The sequence below is a fragment of the Elephantulus edwardii genome, unplaced genomic scaffold (genome assembly GCF_000299155.1).
Source record: "Elephantulus edwardii isolate Elephantulus edwardi_28Jun2011 unplaced genomic scaffold, EleEdw1.0 scaffold00006, whole genome shotgun sequence".
In the NCBI taxonomy this organism is placed as follows: Eukaryota; Metazoa; Chordata; class Mammalia; order Macroscelidea; family Macroscelididae; genus Elephantulus; species Elephantulus edwardii.
In genome coordinates this window covers 28,943,496-28,959,719 of record NW_006399756.1, presented here as the reverse complement: position 1 = coordinate 28,959,719, position 16,224 = coordinate 28,943,496, and the positions used below count along the sequence as shown (strand labels likewise).

Below are 16,224 nucleotides of genomic sequence, written 5' to 3'. Positions count from 1 at the left end.
ATGAGTCGGAAACGACTCGATGGCACATAACAACAACAACAATGTAATTTTCAAACTTTCTGAGTTGAGTGCTTAGCTCTATTTCATATTTGGTCTTTCCAATGTTTCTACCTTACCTAAGTGCCAAACATTTTTACTTGTAAAGTGTTTTGTATTGTTACTGTGTACAAATCCTGTCTTCAGGATTGCAGTGCAGCTTCTTGCCACTAGGTCACCAGCACTCCCTAAAATGTTTACTGCTGTTTAATTCTAAATATTTTCTCTTAGATTTTACTTTAATTCCAAAAACATTTACTACTTATGCATCTGATAAATGAGGCTATTTAGCTAGCTTTTCGTAATTATTTTACTGTTTTTACAGCTATAGAGAAAATAAACTACACGATTTCAAAAACAAAAACAAAAATCCCAAAGCCCCAGGAATTGACAGCATACCAACTGACACGTTTGAACAGACAGACACTGCCCTGGATATGCCCAAGTTGTGCACAGAAATCTGGAGGACAATCACCTGGCCAACAGACTGGACAAAATACACATTTGTTCCTATTCCAAAGAAATACCCAACAGAATATAGAAATTAGATCACTGTTATTAAATGCAATCAAGAGTCAGCTGAAGATTATCCAAAAATGAATGGAACAGCACATTAGCAGAGAACTGCCTGAAATGCAGGCTGGGTTTAGAAGAGGCCATGGTACTAGGGATATTATAGCAATTAATGTTATGAAACAAAAAGTATACGAACAGATGGATGGAATAGCAAGCTCCTCTATAAACTTTCACTCAACCACAGTAAATTAAAAATCAAACGAAAATCACTGCTAATGAGTCCATTCCAACTCCTGGTGACTTTCCATCAGGTTCAGAAGCTATAAATATTTATTGGAGGAGACTTCCCATCTTTCTCCTAGGAAGAAGCTGATAGACTCGAACCACCAACTTTCCTGTTAGCAGACCAATAAAACAACATGCTACACCACCAAGGGCTCATTTCCAAATCACAGTAAAAAGTTATTTTGGTTTTACATTTTTGTTTGTTTGTTAAATTAAGAGCAAAACCTCTGGAGTCAAAGAGATTTGAGTCTGAATCCTGATTATGCAACTTACTATGTGAGCAACTGTGGTAACCCAAGAATAAGGCCCCAGTATCAGGAATTCATTCCCCCAGGATGTTTTGTTTTCATGAAATAGTTCATTTACCTTATATTTCATTTGTGTACATTGTGTTCTACACATTCCTCACTTGCATTGTTTTATATCAGTAATATATAACATATTAGGTACAACCAATTACCATTAATCTGTGTCTATTATCATATCATCCCTTCAAGTCCTCATTAAATCCTTCCTATTCCTTCACCCCCATTCCTCATTTGTAATCTTTTTTCCCCCCAAGGGTGACAATCTTTACCTTTCTAGTCTTCTATTAATCTCTTTAATTCAGCTTTTCTTTAGCATTTGTCTGATTAATTCAGCATTTGTCTTGGCCTCTCTGTATCCTAGAATTAATTTTCAGTCTCTTCTGCCATCTATTTTGATATTTTCTATTTCCTCTATCTATATAATTACCATTTACACTCTATATGGTTGATATCAACCAAAACTCTTCTGGTCTTCAATTATTAAGGTTGAATACATAAAATCTACTCTAAACCGGTTTTTAAAGTCAAGTGAGAGAGACTCAAGATAATATTTTCGTTCCTGTGGATGTGTTTTCATTTTCTTCAACTTTAATTTGAATTTGTACAGCTCAATAATTACCTTTGAATTAAATGGACAGGGGCTCTTATTTTCAACTGGTGGTGTTCATAAAGAATTTAGAGGAAAACAGTGGAGCTGATAATTAAAATTAAGAAACAGGTTGAATATTAAAATAGTGAAAACAGTTAAGCTGTAAATTAAAATTAGGATAAAACATCAATGCCTGGGCAGATAAGCACATTAAACAATTGGTCAGGTCTTCATAGTTGCTGTCACTGAGAAGTTTTTATTTTTTAATGGAACTTTATAAATCATACTGATTTTTTTATTAAGTCATTTATAGGCATTTTATTTTCTAACATTCATTACAACTGATTAATGTAATTACTTAATTACCCTGACTAATCAATCCCTTACTGGGTATTGCCTTTCCCTTCACTGTAGTCTTTATTTCTTGTTTTCCTCCCTGTGTCTTCCCTCACTTAAGTAGTATTATGGTGATAGTCCCTTTGTTGTCTATTGCCCTTCTCTTTATCCATTTTAGTATGTATGTAGTATCTATTTTTCACTGTCTCAGTGAGCAGTTCTGTGGTTGTGTGTAAGCTATGATGTTGGAAGCTATACCATCAGTATTTAAAATGTCAAAATATTAGGCAGGCCACCCATAGTAGAGAGATTTCAGCTGAGGTTCCAGACCAAGGCAGATTAAGAAGCAGGGCTGACCACTCACTGCTGAAATAGCTGGCCTTTGAGAACCTTGTGAATACAGTACTGGAAGATGAGCACCTCACGTTGCAAGGCACTCAGAATGCAACTGTGAAAGAGCAGCCCCTTCAAAGTTTATTCCATCTTAATAACTCAGACGGAATAAAGTTTTCGCCCAATGAAAGATGTTCCATTTGCTGATGTGGCAAGACTCAAAATGAAGAAAAACAGCTCCAAATATCCATTAATTGGAATAAGAAATGTCCAACAGATGAAACAAAGAATATTGGAAGTTGTAAAAAAATAAAATAGAACACATAAAGGTTGACATCCCAGGTTGGGCTGGTACTGGTCATTTTGAATCAACCAATTACATGATCTACTATACCAATTACATGATCTACTATATCAGCAATGACAAATTGAAAAACTCCCTCCCACTAGAATAGCTAAGATTTTTTTAAAATGAAAATAATAAACAATGTGAGAAATGTGGGGAAAATTAGAACTTTTACCTGCTGCTAAGCAGCCCTGGTGGCATAGTGTATAATGTATAGCTAACAGTAAGGTCAGCTGTTCAAGTTCACCCGGTGCTCCACAGGAGAAAGGTGAGTTTACTCCCATAAAGATCTATAGCCTCAGAAACCCAATATATGGTCATTATGAATCTAAATTGATTTGATGGTAGTGGATTTGGTTTGGTGTGGTGGCCACTATAGACAGAAATGCATAATGGTACAGTTATTGAGGAAAAACAGTGTGAAAGTTCATTAAGGGGAAAATAACCCAACAGAAAATAGAGAATGGGGGAGCTCCGGTGGCCTAGTGGTAAGGAGCTGCAACTACAATCCCAGAGACGCACGGTTCAAATCCACCAGATGCTCTGCCGGGGAAGGAGGGGCAATCTTCTCCTGTACCAGTCAGATCTGATTTGACGGTACACGCACACAAAAATAATAAAATAAAATAAAATAAATAAAATTAAATTAAAAAAAGAAAATAGAGAATGACTTAGAAGTTTTTTCTTAAAACAAGAAAACTAAGATGCCTATTTCCATAATAAGATGGATTGTTTCAGTAAATGCCACAAGGGTCCAGAGCATGATAGGTACCATGAGGATGGTACAGGATAGGGCAAGGTTCAGATCTGTTGCTTACAGCATCACTATGAGTTATAGTTGACTGAACGGCACCTAACAACAACAATATGACTTCGTAATTCCACTCCTAGCAAAAGATTTGAAAATTGAGACTCAAACAAAGACATGTACACCAATGATTACCAATTCAAGCATTATTCACAACAGTCAAAAGATGGAAACAGTTTATGTGTTTATTAGCATAAAAATAGACTAAAAATGTGTACAATTAAGAGTATTACTCAGCCAGTAGTACAAATGAAATCTTGATACATGCTACAGTATGGATGGAACTTGGAAGATATTATGCAGAATGAAATAAATTACAAAAGAACAAATAACATTAAACCTTACTTATACAAAAAAGACATGAAAAGACAAACATATAGAATAAAGTGGCTACCAAGGGTGGCTGAAGGAGGAAATGGAGGTTAACCACTTAGAAAAATGTCATTGATCATAGCAAAATTTAACAAAACAGCAAAAAACAAATGCAGGCGAAGTTGCAGAGAAACAGGAACCCTTATTTACTATTGGTGAGAGTGTAAAAAGGTGCAACCACTATGGAAGGCAGTATGATGCTTTCTCAAAAAGTTGCAAATAGAAATACCATTTGACCCAGCAATTTCATTACTGGGAATATACCCTAAAGAAACTAGAACTGCCACCCAAGTAGATATATACACACCCATGTTTATTGTGGCTTTGTTTTCATTAGCAAAGAGTTGGAAATAACCCAAGTGCCCATCAACAAACAAATGGATAGAGAAGCTCTGGTATATTCACACAATGGAATACTATGCTGCATTGAAAAACAAGGAACTAATGAAATATTATACAAAATGGGTGACCCTGGAGGTCATTATGCTGAGTGAAATATCTCAGTCACAAAAGGACAAATATTGCATAGTGCCACTGTGGTAAAGCAGGACTGACAGCAGGGTTGGGGTGAAACTAAGAGGGGATAAATAATGTATACTGCATGGAAATAGATGAGGGAGAGAACTGTTTAGGAGGAATATATGACTAGGTATTATTGTCATAACAAGAGTCCATGTGCTTAGTGGAGTGGACTGGGGGGTTGTATAACAATGAAATTTTTTTTTTTTACTTTTCAAAGAGAAAAGCGAACTGGGAGAGGGGTGGGCAGGGAAGAAAATGAGCAACAATAAATGAATGGAAATCCAAAGTCTCTGTAAACTTTCATTAAAATTTTAAAAAAGGTCATTGATTAAAAATAGAACTGCATTGCTGCTTATTGTAATTGCCATCAGTAAGTACTTGTACACTTGTAAATATTTAATTGGCAAAGGCTGTATGACATATATTTACAAGAGTAGGTGCTGAGGCTGCAACCAAATACCTCATGTATAACCAAATATCTCATGGGATTTGGTTCCCAAATGTGGTGATTCAAGGTCATGGTGCCGTGGGATATCTCAATTAACTGGCCTAGGAACATGTTTAGAGCTTCCAGTCTATCTTCTAGAGCACTGATGGCATAGTGTACAACATACTGAGTTGCTAACTGAAAGGTTAATGGTTCAAATACACCAGCTACTCCGCAAGACAAAAGAGGCACTCTTTCCTAAAAAAGATTCAGAGCCTCAGAAATCCCACGGAGGATCATTATGAGTCAGAATCAACTTGACAGTAATGTATTTTGGTTATTCTACTTTGACATTCATTAGGGAACTCTAGTGGCCTCATGGATAGAGTTGTGCTGCCAATCCACAGGTAAGCAGTTGTCCCACAGGAGAAAGATGTGTAATCTCCTCCTATGTGAGTTACTGCCTCTGAAAACCCACTGGGTGGTAAGCGATGAGTTGGTTCCAACTTGAAAGCAACAAGTTAGCTAATTTAGGTAGTTTATTATGTAATATCTAGAATCTTAACATTTGCAAGTGGCCATCCAAGGCATGGTTTCAATTTTACCCACAGGAACAGAGAAGGAGGAGAATTAGGAATTAAGAGTAAGGTATATCTAACAGTCTCCAAGAACAACTTTGTCCTTTCCTATCCAAAGTCCAAAAGAATAGCATGGTGCCTGGCTACCATTAATAAACATTTTAAACAAAGATTCCATAGACAAATCCTGATCAAAGGAGGAAATGAAGAAAAGAGTGTCAAATTCTCATGAACTCTAGAGCCAACAAGAGTCGATAAACCCCTAAAACTATCACCCTGAGAAAATACTTATACTTCAAACCATAAATTTGACACAGTGACTGCAGTAGTAGGCTCAATTAGATCAGAGATGATGAGAATGGAACAAGATAGGACAGAGTACAGATCTGTTGTTCATAGGATCACTATTCGAGTCATATTCAACTCAACGGCATCTAATAACAACAAACTATAAATATCTTCTAAAATGTTTTTAAAACTGAACAATAATTTAGCTTACCTATTTATGTCTCTTTTGAGCACTACAATCTTAAGAATAATTTACATAAGACAAAATAAACAACAAAATCTCAGAATATTAGACTGGATCCTCAGGAATAGTAAGTTAATGTTAATGGGGAAATAACTGTGCATGCTTGCACAAAGAAAAGAAAAATTTCACTAAAGTATAAATGTAGAATTCATTTAAAAAATTACGATGATTTACAGTTACTGCAATTAAAACTCATCATAAATAACTGTGATGGACAATCAGACCTCCTGAACTAAGGCACAATATTCATAGATTACTAAATCAGCAGGATTCTGGGTAGGTTACCAGGGCTATGGAGCTAAGAAAGAACCAGAAGGTCTCTGATGTTGTCTTAGCATCTAACTATTTCTGACTACTGTGATACCAAACCTGGTACAATAGATAGTCTGTTTGTTATGTCAAGTCTTTGGATAACAATGGCTCTACAAGATATCTGGGAGTTCTCGTGACCTGATGGGTAAAGAGTTGTGCTGTTACCCAAGGGCAAGAGGTTCAAATTCACCAGCTGCTTCTCAGGAGAAAAATGGGCAATTTCCTCCCATGTAATTTACATGGGAGCAAATTCTCTGAAAACTTGCTAGCGAGTCAGCTATGAGTCAATTCCAACTCCAAGGTAATAAAAAACCACTGTCACCAAGATTTCTATTCCAATATATCAGCCCTGCTCATGCAGTGTGCCTAAAAGTGATACTGCAGACATACACAGAATTCAAATTGTGATTTGCACTTTTCCCCCTCCTGGAAAGATGTACAAATACAGGCCATACATTTGTTTCATAACACTTAACATACACACAACACACAAATCTGTTTTTGTGAAAGTGAAGCAGAGAAATCTTGTGTAACTATAAAATTTCCTGTTACTCAACTCTACAATATCAATTTATACACATTAAATGAGACGTGATACTTACACATAGAGATCCATAGGAAACTCCTTCATCATATGTGTTACAATAAACTCTACCATCAAGTCTGGAAGGAAAAAGGAGAAAAAAGAGATCATAATGTCTCAGTTGGAAAAATCACTCATGCTTGAAGGGCGTCCACTAAACACATCTGTATTCACAAGAACTTAAGCCTATTTTATAGAAGGCATTTTTTTCAACACTGCTTACCACCTGCCACCTGTAAAGTAACAAGAAAATTCGTTTGCTCTCCTACTTCCATAAGAATACGACCTGCCAACAAACTTAGATACAAGAATGATTTCATTGTACAGATATTGCACCATGGCACTAAGGCAAAATACCAGAGGGAAATCATAGTCTGAGAACAGAACTATGGGGCAAGCAGAAACAAAATTATGGATCACATCTGTGTAATCAGTCTCAGCTCTAAAGCTCTGTCAGTCTAGCTCATCTCACTATCACATTCAGTTTGACAAATATTGACTCAAATGGTCTGTGGGGTTCTGGATCAATAAAAGCTTATTATATAATCTTAATTCCTATTTCTAAAAACAAGGAGATTTGGTAACTGGGTTGAATGTCCAAGTTAAAGGCAATTTAAAAAGTTCAGAGACACTGTTGTAAAACGGGACTGACATCAGGGTTGAGGGAAGACCAAAAAGGAGGGGAGGAGTGATGTATAATGCATTCAAACAGATGAGGGAGAGAACTGCTTAAAAGGGATACACGAATGGGCATTCTTGTCATTACAGAAGTCCACAGTGAGGGCTGCATAGTGGAGTGAACTTGGAGGGGGGAGGGACTGCATAACATTGAAAGAGTTTTTCTTTTTCTTTCTGAGGAGAAGAGTGAATTGGGGGGGCGGGCAGGAAGAAAAGTGCAACAATGAATGACTTGAAACCCTGAGTCTCTCTAAACTTTCATTAAAATTAATAAAGAAAAAAGTTCAGAGAAAAATACAGAATTCTCAGCAGATAAAATTAGCCATTATATAGTGTTATGGGTCAGCTCTTTCTGTCTCATCGAAGCTTTATTTATTCAGAAGAAATTTGTATGCCTGAACTTTGAACTTCAAAAGCTTTCTGAGCTAACACATCAAAAGAAGGATGTAATTTTAAATCTTAAAGAATTACATATTTTATAAATCTCGATTATGCATCAAGCTTAATCATAGTCATTTGCCTCTTGGGAAAGAACTTTTCCTTTGAATACATCTATTTATTAATCATTTTATTCTCTGCAGTTGTTACACAAAACTCAACAATAAACACATCTTCTGTGTAACAATGAAAGAATTTTTCTTTTACTTTTCAAAGAGAAGAGCAAATTGGGGGGAGGTTGGGAAGGGAGAAAAGTGCAACAATGAATGAATGGAAATCCAAAGTCTCTGTAAACTTTCAATAAAATTAATTAAAAAAATTTTAAAAAGCAAACTGGGGGGCATAGGGAGGAAAATGTGCAACAATGAATGAATAGCAATCCAAGTTTTCTGTAAAATTTTGTTAATATCATAATAAAACTGTATATATATTTTAAAAAATGAAATAAACACAACTTTTTAGGCTAAAGAAGAAACTAGTAACTTCTCTGAGGAAGATGTATACCAACCAAAATTTATCCCTCTCCCTCATCATAAAAAAACTGTATCTATCTTGGAAAAATGATAATTTTGATGATACTCACTCACCCAGTACTGCACACACTAAAGGCCGGCAGGGAAGATTCTTGTCTGCTGCCTTCTTCCTGTGTCTCATAGGCTTCATACACACACACAAAAAAAAAGAGGAGGAGGAAAGAAACTAGTACACACCTAACCTGTCATAGAATAGCTCATCATCACCTTTCTCACACAAAATCACTACTTAAATTATAACTTTTCTTCCTTTTTTCTAGTGGTGAGGTTAGGTAGAAAGAGAGGATTTGTAAATGCTTCTCAATTATCAATGCAGGCCTGCTGTTGTTATTGTTGTTGTTATGTGCCATCGAGTCGCTTGAGACTCATAGCGACCCTATGTACAAGAGCTCTATATGCTCTTCTATCCTGTGCCAACCTAGCCATCTCAAACGCACTTATTCCCACTGCTTCAGTCACAGAATCGATCCATCTCATCAAAGGTCTTCCTCTCCTTCGCCGCCCCTCCACTCTGCCAAACATCATGTCCCTCTCCAAGGACCAGTCACTCCTTGCAACATGGCCAACATATGTCAGACGAACCTTCAGAATCCTTGACTCCAGGGAACATTCTGGCTTCACCCTCTCCAGGACAAACCTAGCAGTCCATGGTATATTCAACACTCTTCTCCAGCACCACAGCTCAAAGGCATCAATTCTCTTTCTATCAACCCTACTCACTGTCCAACTCTCTAATGCATAGCACGTAACTGGGAAGACTATAGCCAGGATCAGGCACACCTTAGTCTCCAGTCTGACATCGTTGCTCTTCAGTACTCTTGAGAGGTCCCTCAAAGCCAACTTTCCCAATGCAATTTGTCTCTTGATTTCCTGGGTGCTGTTACCAAGAGTGTTGACTGTGGAGCCAAGTAAATTAAAACTGTTAATATCAATCTCTTCACCATCCATACTGATGCTGCCATTTGGCCCAGTGGTGAGAATCTTTGTTTTCTTGATGTTGAGCTTCAGTCCATAGAGGAGGCTGTAGTCCTTGACCTTCTGCAGCAAGCGCTTCAGGTCCTCCTCAGTTTCAGCAAGCAGGGTTGTGTCATCTGCATAACACAGGTTGTTGATGATTCTTCCACCAATCCTAATGCCACATTCTTCTTCGTATAGCCCAGTGTCTCGGATGATCTGTTCTGCATACAGATTGAAAACGTATGGAGACAGAATACATCCCTGATGAACCCCCTTCTTGATTTTAAATCATGTAGTGTCTCCTTGCTCTGTTCTGATAACTGCCTCTTGGTCCAAGGATAAATTTCACATTAGCACAATCAAATGTTCTGGGATTCCCGTTATCCTCAGAGTCAGCCACAGCTTGTTGTGATCCACACAATCAAAAGCCTTTGCATAGTCAATGAAGCACAGATAGACATTCTTCTGGTATTCTTTGCTTTCTGCTAAGATCCATCTAAAATTAACTATAATATCCTTTGAACCATGACCTCTTCTAAATCCAGCCTGCACATCTGGCAGTTCTCTGCTGACACTGTTCCAAATGTTTTTGGATCATTTTCAGCAGACTCTTGCATGCATGTGATATCAATGATATTATTTGATAATTTCCACACTCTTTTGGGTCACCTTTCTTTGGAATAGGAACAAATATCCATCTTTTCCAGTCAGTGAGCCAGCTGGCTGTTACCCAGATTTCTTGGCACAACTTAGTGACCACATTGAGGCCAGTGTCTGTTTGTTGAAATATGTCAACTGGTATGCAGTCAACTCCTAGAGCCTTGTTTTTTGCCAATTCCTTCAGAGCAATTTGAACTTCCTCTTTCATCACCATAGGCTCTTGCTCATATGTCATTTCATGACATTTTTCTGTGTCAGCCAATTCCTTCTGATACAGTGACTCTGTGTATTCCTTCCATCTTCTCTTGATACTTCCCGGATCATTTAATATTCTGCAAGCAATGCAGGCCTGTGGGGGAAAAAATTCACAGCAAAACACCAGCCTCAAAGGGCACTGAACATACCACAAAAAAAGCTACTGTTTTCACACTGATTTTACCTGTATAAGTGACATTATTAATTCTAAGGGATGTGTACAGGTATTGCTTTTTTTGATAATAAAATAATTGAGAAAATAAGGAGGAGGTAGTGATGGCAGCAGGTGTGGGGCAGCAATAATGGCAACAGCAAAAAGCAAAAGTAACTTTCAAACCTAAACTTTCATAAACTATTTTTTAATATACCACCAAGTTTCAGGAAATTCCCCAAATCTCCTGATTGTTTTTCCTCTATCTCCCAGATGAATAAATCAAAGTAGTATCTATTCTTAACCATTTTTTTTAAAAAAATCACATTTTAAAGAGTTAGAATCAGTCCCTTATTGAAACTTGTGTTAAAAACATATTTCCAATTTTACAGTTATGAATATATAGTTGTAGATCTCTCTCTTTTTTTGATTAAAAAAAGTTTCATAAAACACACTTTTAAAAATTCCAAGTATAGGTGTGGATCTATTAAAGAATAAAGTCAAGCAAGAGGCTGTTGGCACAACTCTTCCACCCCAATTTCTCAAGCGGGATCAATTTCATCTTCTCCTTTATCCTTGCCAATACATATATATAATTTTCTCTGAGAGAAAAAAAACCAATAACACAGAAGCAGATGTCACACCTACCATTCTATGTAAGTTTACTCGAAAGTTCATGTTGTCATCATGCAAAAATGCATTGGCATACTGATCCTAATAAAAATACAGAGAAAAAATAAAGAGTAAGAATTACACTTAAGAAATTCAGTTTGTAAACTACCACACTCCCTGAAAATCTTTGGGTTTTAAGAACTACTTTCAAGGCTCAATCAAAAAGCTATTAGGATGTGCCAAGTCAAATTCTACTTAAGCCATGTGATTTTCATGTGATTTGGATGTAATTTCCCAGTGTGCCTAACTGGTCAAAAATCTCTAAGTAAATTACAAATGATAAAAATAAGGACACAGGGACTGGAAGCCAATGCTGAGAGGAGTCTGTTTTTTTATTCTCTCTTCCATTCCATCTGCTCAAGGTGTCAGCCCGTCTATGACAGCTTGGAGGTTTTCATAGGGCTGAAGGTGCACGTGCAGGCTCCAAAGGAGGCTTGACAAATCAGAAGGTAGGTCTGTGCTCTGCTGGGACTGGGCAAGTGCACCAGGAGAGAACTGCCCCCTAGGATGCACGACAGCCAATAAGACCCTGCCTATTCCTGACTCTGCTGAGGGCTGATGGAAAATCAAAACTTCTCACAGTGGATTGGTAATAAACATCCCTTGGCCCTTTCCCAATACCGTTAGTGAAGATCTGACATGCCTACAGACTCCAATTACTAGGAACTGTTACAATTCATGAAAAACAACTCTTTTAAGATTTTCTTAGAAAGATTTTTTAAAAGCAATTACACTAGGCCCACTGCTAATAAGCAGCTGTTTTACACCAACTACCCTTAACCTTGTAAAAAGTAGGTCATCTTTTCACAGAAAACATAAAAGGGAAAAGACTGAGAGATCTCAACTCCAGGTGGACCACCTTTATTACTTTTCTTAAGGAAAAAAAGAAGGGAGTAAAATAAAAGGTGATAGAGAGTTTAAAACTATAATGTCAACTCTAAATTGACTCAAGTTCTGTTATACCTGCATGCCACCAAGATCCAGGGTGAGTCAATCCAATTAAACCAACCAAAGGTGCTATCCTCCAAAGCCAAAGCTCCTTCCTCACCTCCCTCCCCTGCCCCAGTACTCTTGATCTTCACTAAAATACAACTAGCCCAAATTTACTAAGTTTCTGACTCTCCTGTTTTTCTCTTCATTCCTTCATAGAAAACCTAAGCTCCTATTAAACCTACTAAATGTAAATTATCCAGTATGAACATCTTCAAAGGAAAGGATTTTTTTCCCTAAAGAAGCGTAAATCCCTTGTTTAAAACTTTGAGCCAAAATCTTCCCATTCTCAATTATAGTAGTTGTCATATCACATTCATTATTAATTCATCTAATAAATATTGAGTCTCTATGTGTGATGCAGTGATAAAGGAGACAAAGTGCCTGCGTCAGAGACTTTCTAGTGGAAAGAGACAAAGAGGGAAGAAGTTCTCCCCCCAAATTCAACCCTAAGTCAAGAGGTAGGAAATGGGGGGAAAAACAAAGACATTAGCTAAATTTAAAAAAAAAATTTTTTTTAAAAAGACATTAGCTAATATCAGGAGACCTACCTCTGCAATACATGTAAGGATAATCAAACAGAGTTTGCCACTGTGAAGCCGGTGCTCATCTGTAAAGGAAATATAAACTCTTCTTTGTAAATCACCCAGATAATGTCAACTCCAAACTGACTCAAATTCTGTCACACCTGAATACCACCAAGATTTCTAGGGTGTCCATGTCTCCATAGAGAATATAAACACCATAATGAGAATATTTTCCCTTTCTCCTCCCACAAAACTCAGGAATGAAAATCACGGTGCTACTGCAGCAGTTCTTGGTCCCCTTCTAGGCAAAAGAAATCCCCTTAAAATTTTATTCTTAAGAACTCTGGTAGTTTGGTGGAGCTCTGGTGGCCTACTGGCAAGAAGTTGCACTGCAATCCCAAAGGTACGTGGTTCAAATCTACCAGATGTCCTGCTGGAAAAGGAGGGGCAATAATCTCCTGTACCAGTCAGATTCAATTTGATGGTACACACAAAAAATAATAAAAAAACCCAACAACAACAAAAAACTTCGGTAGCTTGATGAACACCTGACTGACCATCTCCCTGAGAGTCATTAAATCCTTGAAATAGTCTATATTTTTATGGCTTCCATCACTCTCAAACCAGCTCTTTGATCTGAAATGGTCAGGCTTATTCCCATTCCCAGCAGACCTAGTAATGCACTGGTTAGTGTTCAGTTGCTAAGCAAAAGGGCAGTAGTCCGAACCCAACAGCTGCTCTGTGAGAAAGCTGTAGTGATCTGCTTCTAAAAAGATTTACAGTCATGAAAACCTTGTGGGTTGTAGTGATGCCCACATGGCTACTGTGAGTCAGAGTCTACTCAACTGCAGTAGGTCTTTTACCTTTCCACTCCTCCACACACACTACCATAACCATCACTCACCATCTATCACCACTTACTATTAAGTCTTGAAAGACTCCATGACTTTAAATAGCAATTAGTAGAATCAAAGAGAAACTCGAGGCCAGCATTTAGACTGTCATACTAATAATCTGCAAAGAAAGTTGTGAACTTTTCTCCCATCACACCTAAAGTCTCACGTATTTATTAGTGAATCTCTTCCTGTGGATTCACAAAAACAAAGGGAAAAAACATAACATTACATTTCTAATTGATCAGGTCATGTTGTAATTTGTAACTTGATAGAGTATTAGTCAACCTGGTATGTTGTTGTTATGTGTCATCACGTCAGAAGCTATCCAGAGCTGACTCTCCAGCAGGTTTTCAGAGGCTGTAAATAGCACAGGAGGAGACTGCCCATTTTTCTCCTATGGAGTAGCTGGTGGATTTGAAATGCCTGCTTTGGGGCTGGCAGCTCAATTCCTTACCATTAAGCTACCGGAAATCCAACTTGATATGGAACAATGTCAATGTTATAATATGAGTGCCATCATGTACAACTTCTTAGAGACTAAGTAAGCTTGGTTCTTCTCTGATGTCTCCTCTTGAGGTTGTACTTGATTTTATTACCAGTTTTTAGTCTAATCTATTGAGGAATGAGATAGTTCTGAGAACCTCCTGATGCTGTAAGTCTTATGAGAAGACACAGTAAAGGGAGCTGAACTAAACATGATGGTGGAGAAGAGAGCAAGAAAAGCTGAAGAACATGTATTTTTTAAAGTTGGGAGCCTTAATTTTTCTTCTCTCAAAGTCTTTCCCTCAAAAAAATATTTATTTAGAATCAATTATATAATGGCAGGCAGAAGCTCTGAGGGAGAAAGATTGGCAATCTCCTCCTGTTCCATTTACAGCCTTTAAAAGGCCACTGGACAGTCTGCTGAGTCAGTTCTGACTCAACAGCAATGTGTGTTTGAGAGAGTCTATGTTAGGTGCTGGAAATACAGCACTGAACTAAACAGATGAGGTCCTTGGTCTGCCAGGCTTCACACTGTGGTTATTAAAAAGGAAAAAGGGAACCTCAATAGCCAGTCTCTAAATCTACAAACAAAAGACCAACAAAAACCTTGATTACTTTTCATTGCCAAAGTCATAAAAGCTAATTTATTTTCCAAGAATTCTGTAGGTGAGGAGGTGGGAATAGAACTTAAGAAAGTCATGTCTGCATATCTCAAATGGACAAATGGTACATGACACTTCAAATTAACTTTGACAAGGTGTAGATTTATGTCAATTCCAGGGGGAAAAAAAGACCTATTAACAGAATACAGTACTATAGTCAGTAGTATTCTGGCATTAAACTGCTTCTTCCTTCAAAGACGGAATCTATCAACTGAGACCTGACAACTGGAAGGCACACCATGTGTATGTTTGTGTGTGTATGCGTTGGAAGGGTATGGAGTCAAGAAATGCATCACTCTCTCCTCAGAGATAAGCAAAATCCAAACTCCCTGCCATCGAGTCAATCCTGACTCAGGACAACCTTTCATCGGGTTTCCACTGCCTCAAATCTTTGGGAAGAGACTGTCTTCTCATCTTTCCTCCACAGAACTGCTGGTGAACTGGAACTACTGTCTTTGGTTTAGTAGCCCACCACACAAAACACTATGTTATCAGTCAATGCAAAAAAGAACAGTGAGGCAATAAGCTTTATGGAATGTCTTATCTTTCTCTACAGCCCAAATCAGAGCCTCTTATACAGTCAAAAGAATAAGAAAATAATCCCTCTGCTTAGGCAAAATTAGATCTGTAGTCACAGAGTTTCACTAGTACTAATCCTGCTTTTCTTAAAAGCTGACCTCTAAATAAAAGTCTCCACTAATAAAAAATTTACATAGAAACCCTGTTCCTGAAAAGTAAGGTATATTTCATTAATAGCATGCTTCTAATTAAGAAAAGCACTAAAGATGATTTAAAACTCTGTTCCAAACTTATGACTCAGCACAACTGTGAAGGTTTTAATGTATCAACTATGCATAAATATACACATAATATATTTTAGATTTTTGCCTAATGCTTTTTTTTTAGGTCAGATAATTTCCGTTTTAAAAAAATTAATTTATTTCTTTTCTTGTTGTGTACCTTCGAAACGGATTTGACTGGCACAGGAAGAAGTTGCCTCTCCTTCTCCAGCAGAGGATCTGGTAGATTTGAACCATTCACCTTCGGTACTGAAGTGCAACTTCTTGCCACTAGGCCACCAGAGCTCCCTTAGATAGCTTTTTTTTTAAATTTTATTGTTTTGTGTGTGTATACCGTCAAATCGGATCTGACTGGTACAGGAGGAGATTGTCCCTCCTCCTCCAGCAGAGCATCTGGTGGATTTGAACCGTGCACCTCTGGGATTGCAATACATCTTCTTGCCACTAGGCCACCAGAGCTCTCTAGATAGCTTCTTTTAAGGTAACAATACCAAAGTTAGAAACATCTAAGAAAAAAAGCCGAGCCAAATTAAAGAAATTATAAAGACAAAATTCTGGAGAATAAAGCAGACAGAACTGATTAGAAGCATTAACAGTAGGCAGCTCTGGTGGCCTAGTGGCAAGAAGCTGCACTACAAT

General features: G+C 37.5%; 1 protein-coding gene across 1 annotated transcript in view; it reads right to left on the bottom strand.

The window, feature by feature from the left end:
• The window catches only part of LOC102856235 (chromosome unknown open reading frame, human C10orf76), a 239,266-nt gene that overhangs the window by 165,071 nt on the left and 57,971 nt on the right, over window positions 1–16,224 (bottom strand). The window contains exons 16-19 of the mRNA XM_006879993.1: window positions 12,769–12,827; window positions 11,204–11,269; window positions 8,587–8,656; window positions 6,903–6,963 (exon numbers count right to left, since the gene is read on the bottom strand). Of these exons, the coding sequence (XP_006880055.1) occupies window positions 6,903–6,963; window positions 8,587–8,656; window positions 11,204–11,269; window positions 12,769–12,827 (256 nt within the window). The remainder of the gene's footprint in view (window positions 1–6,902; window positions 6,964–8,586; window positions 8,657–11,203; window positions 11,270–12,768; window positions 12,828–16,224) is intronic.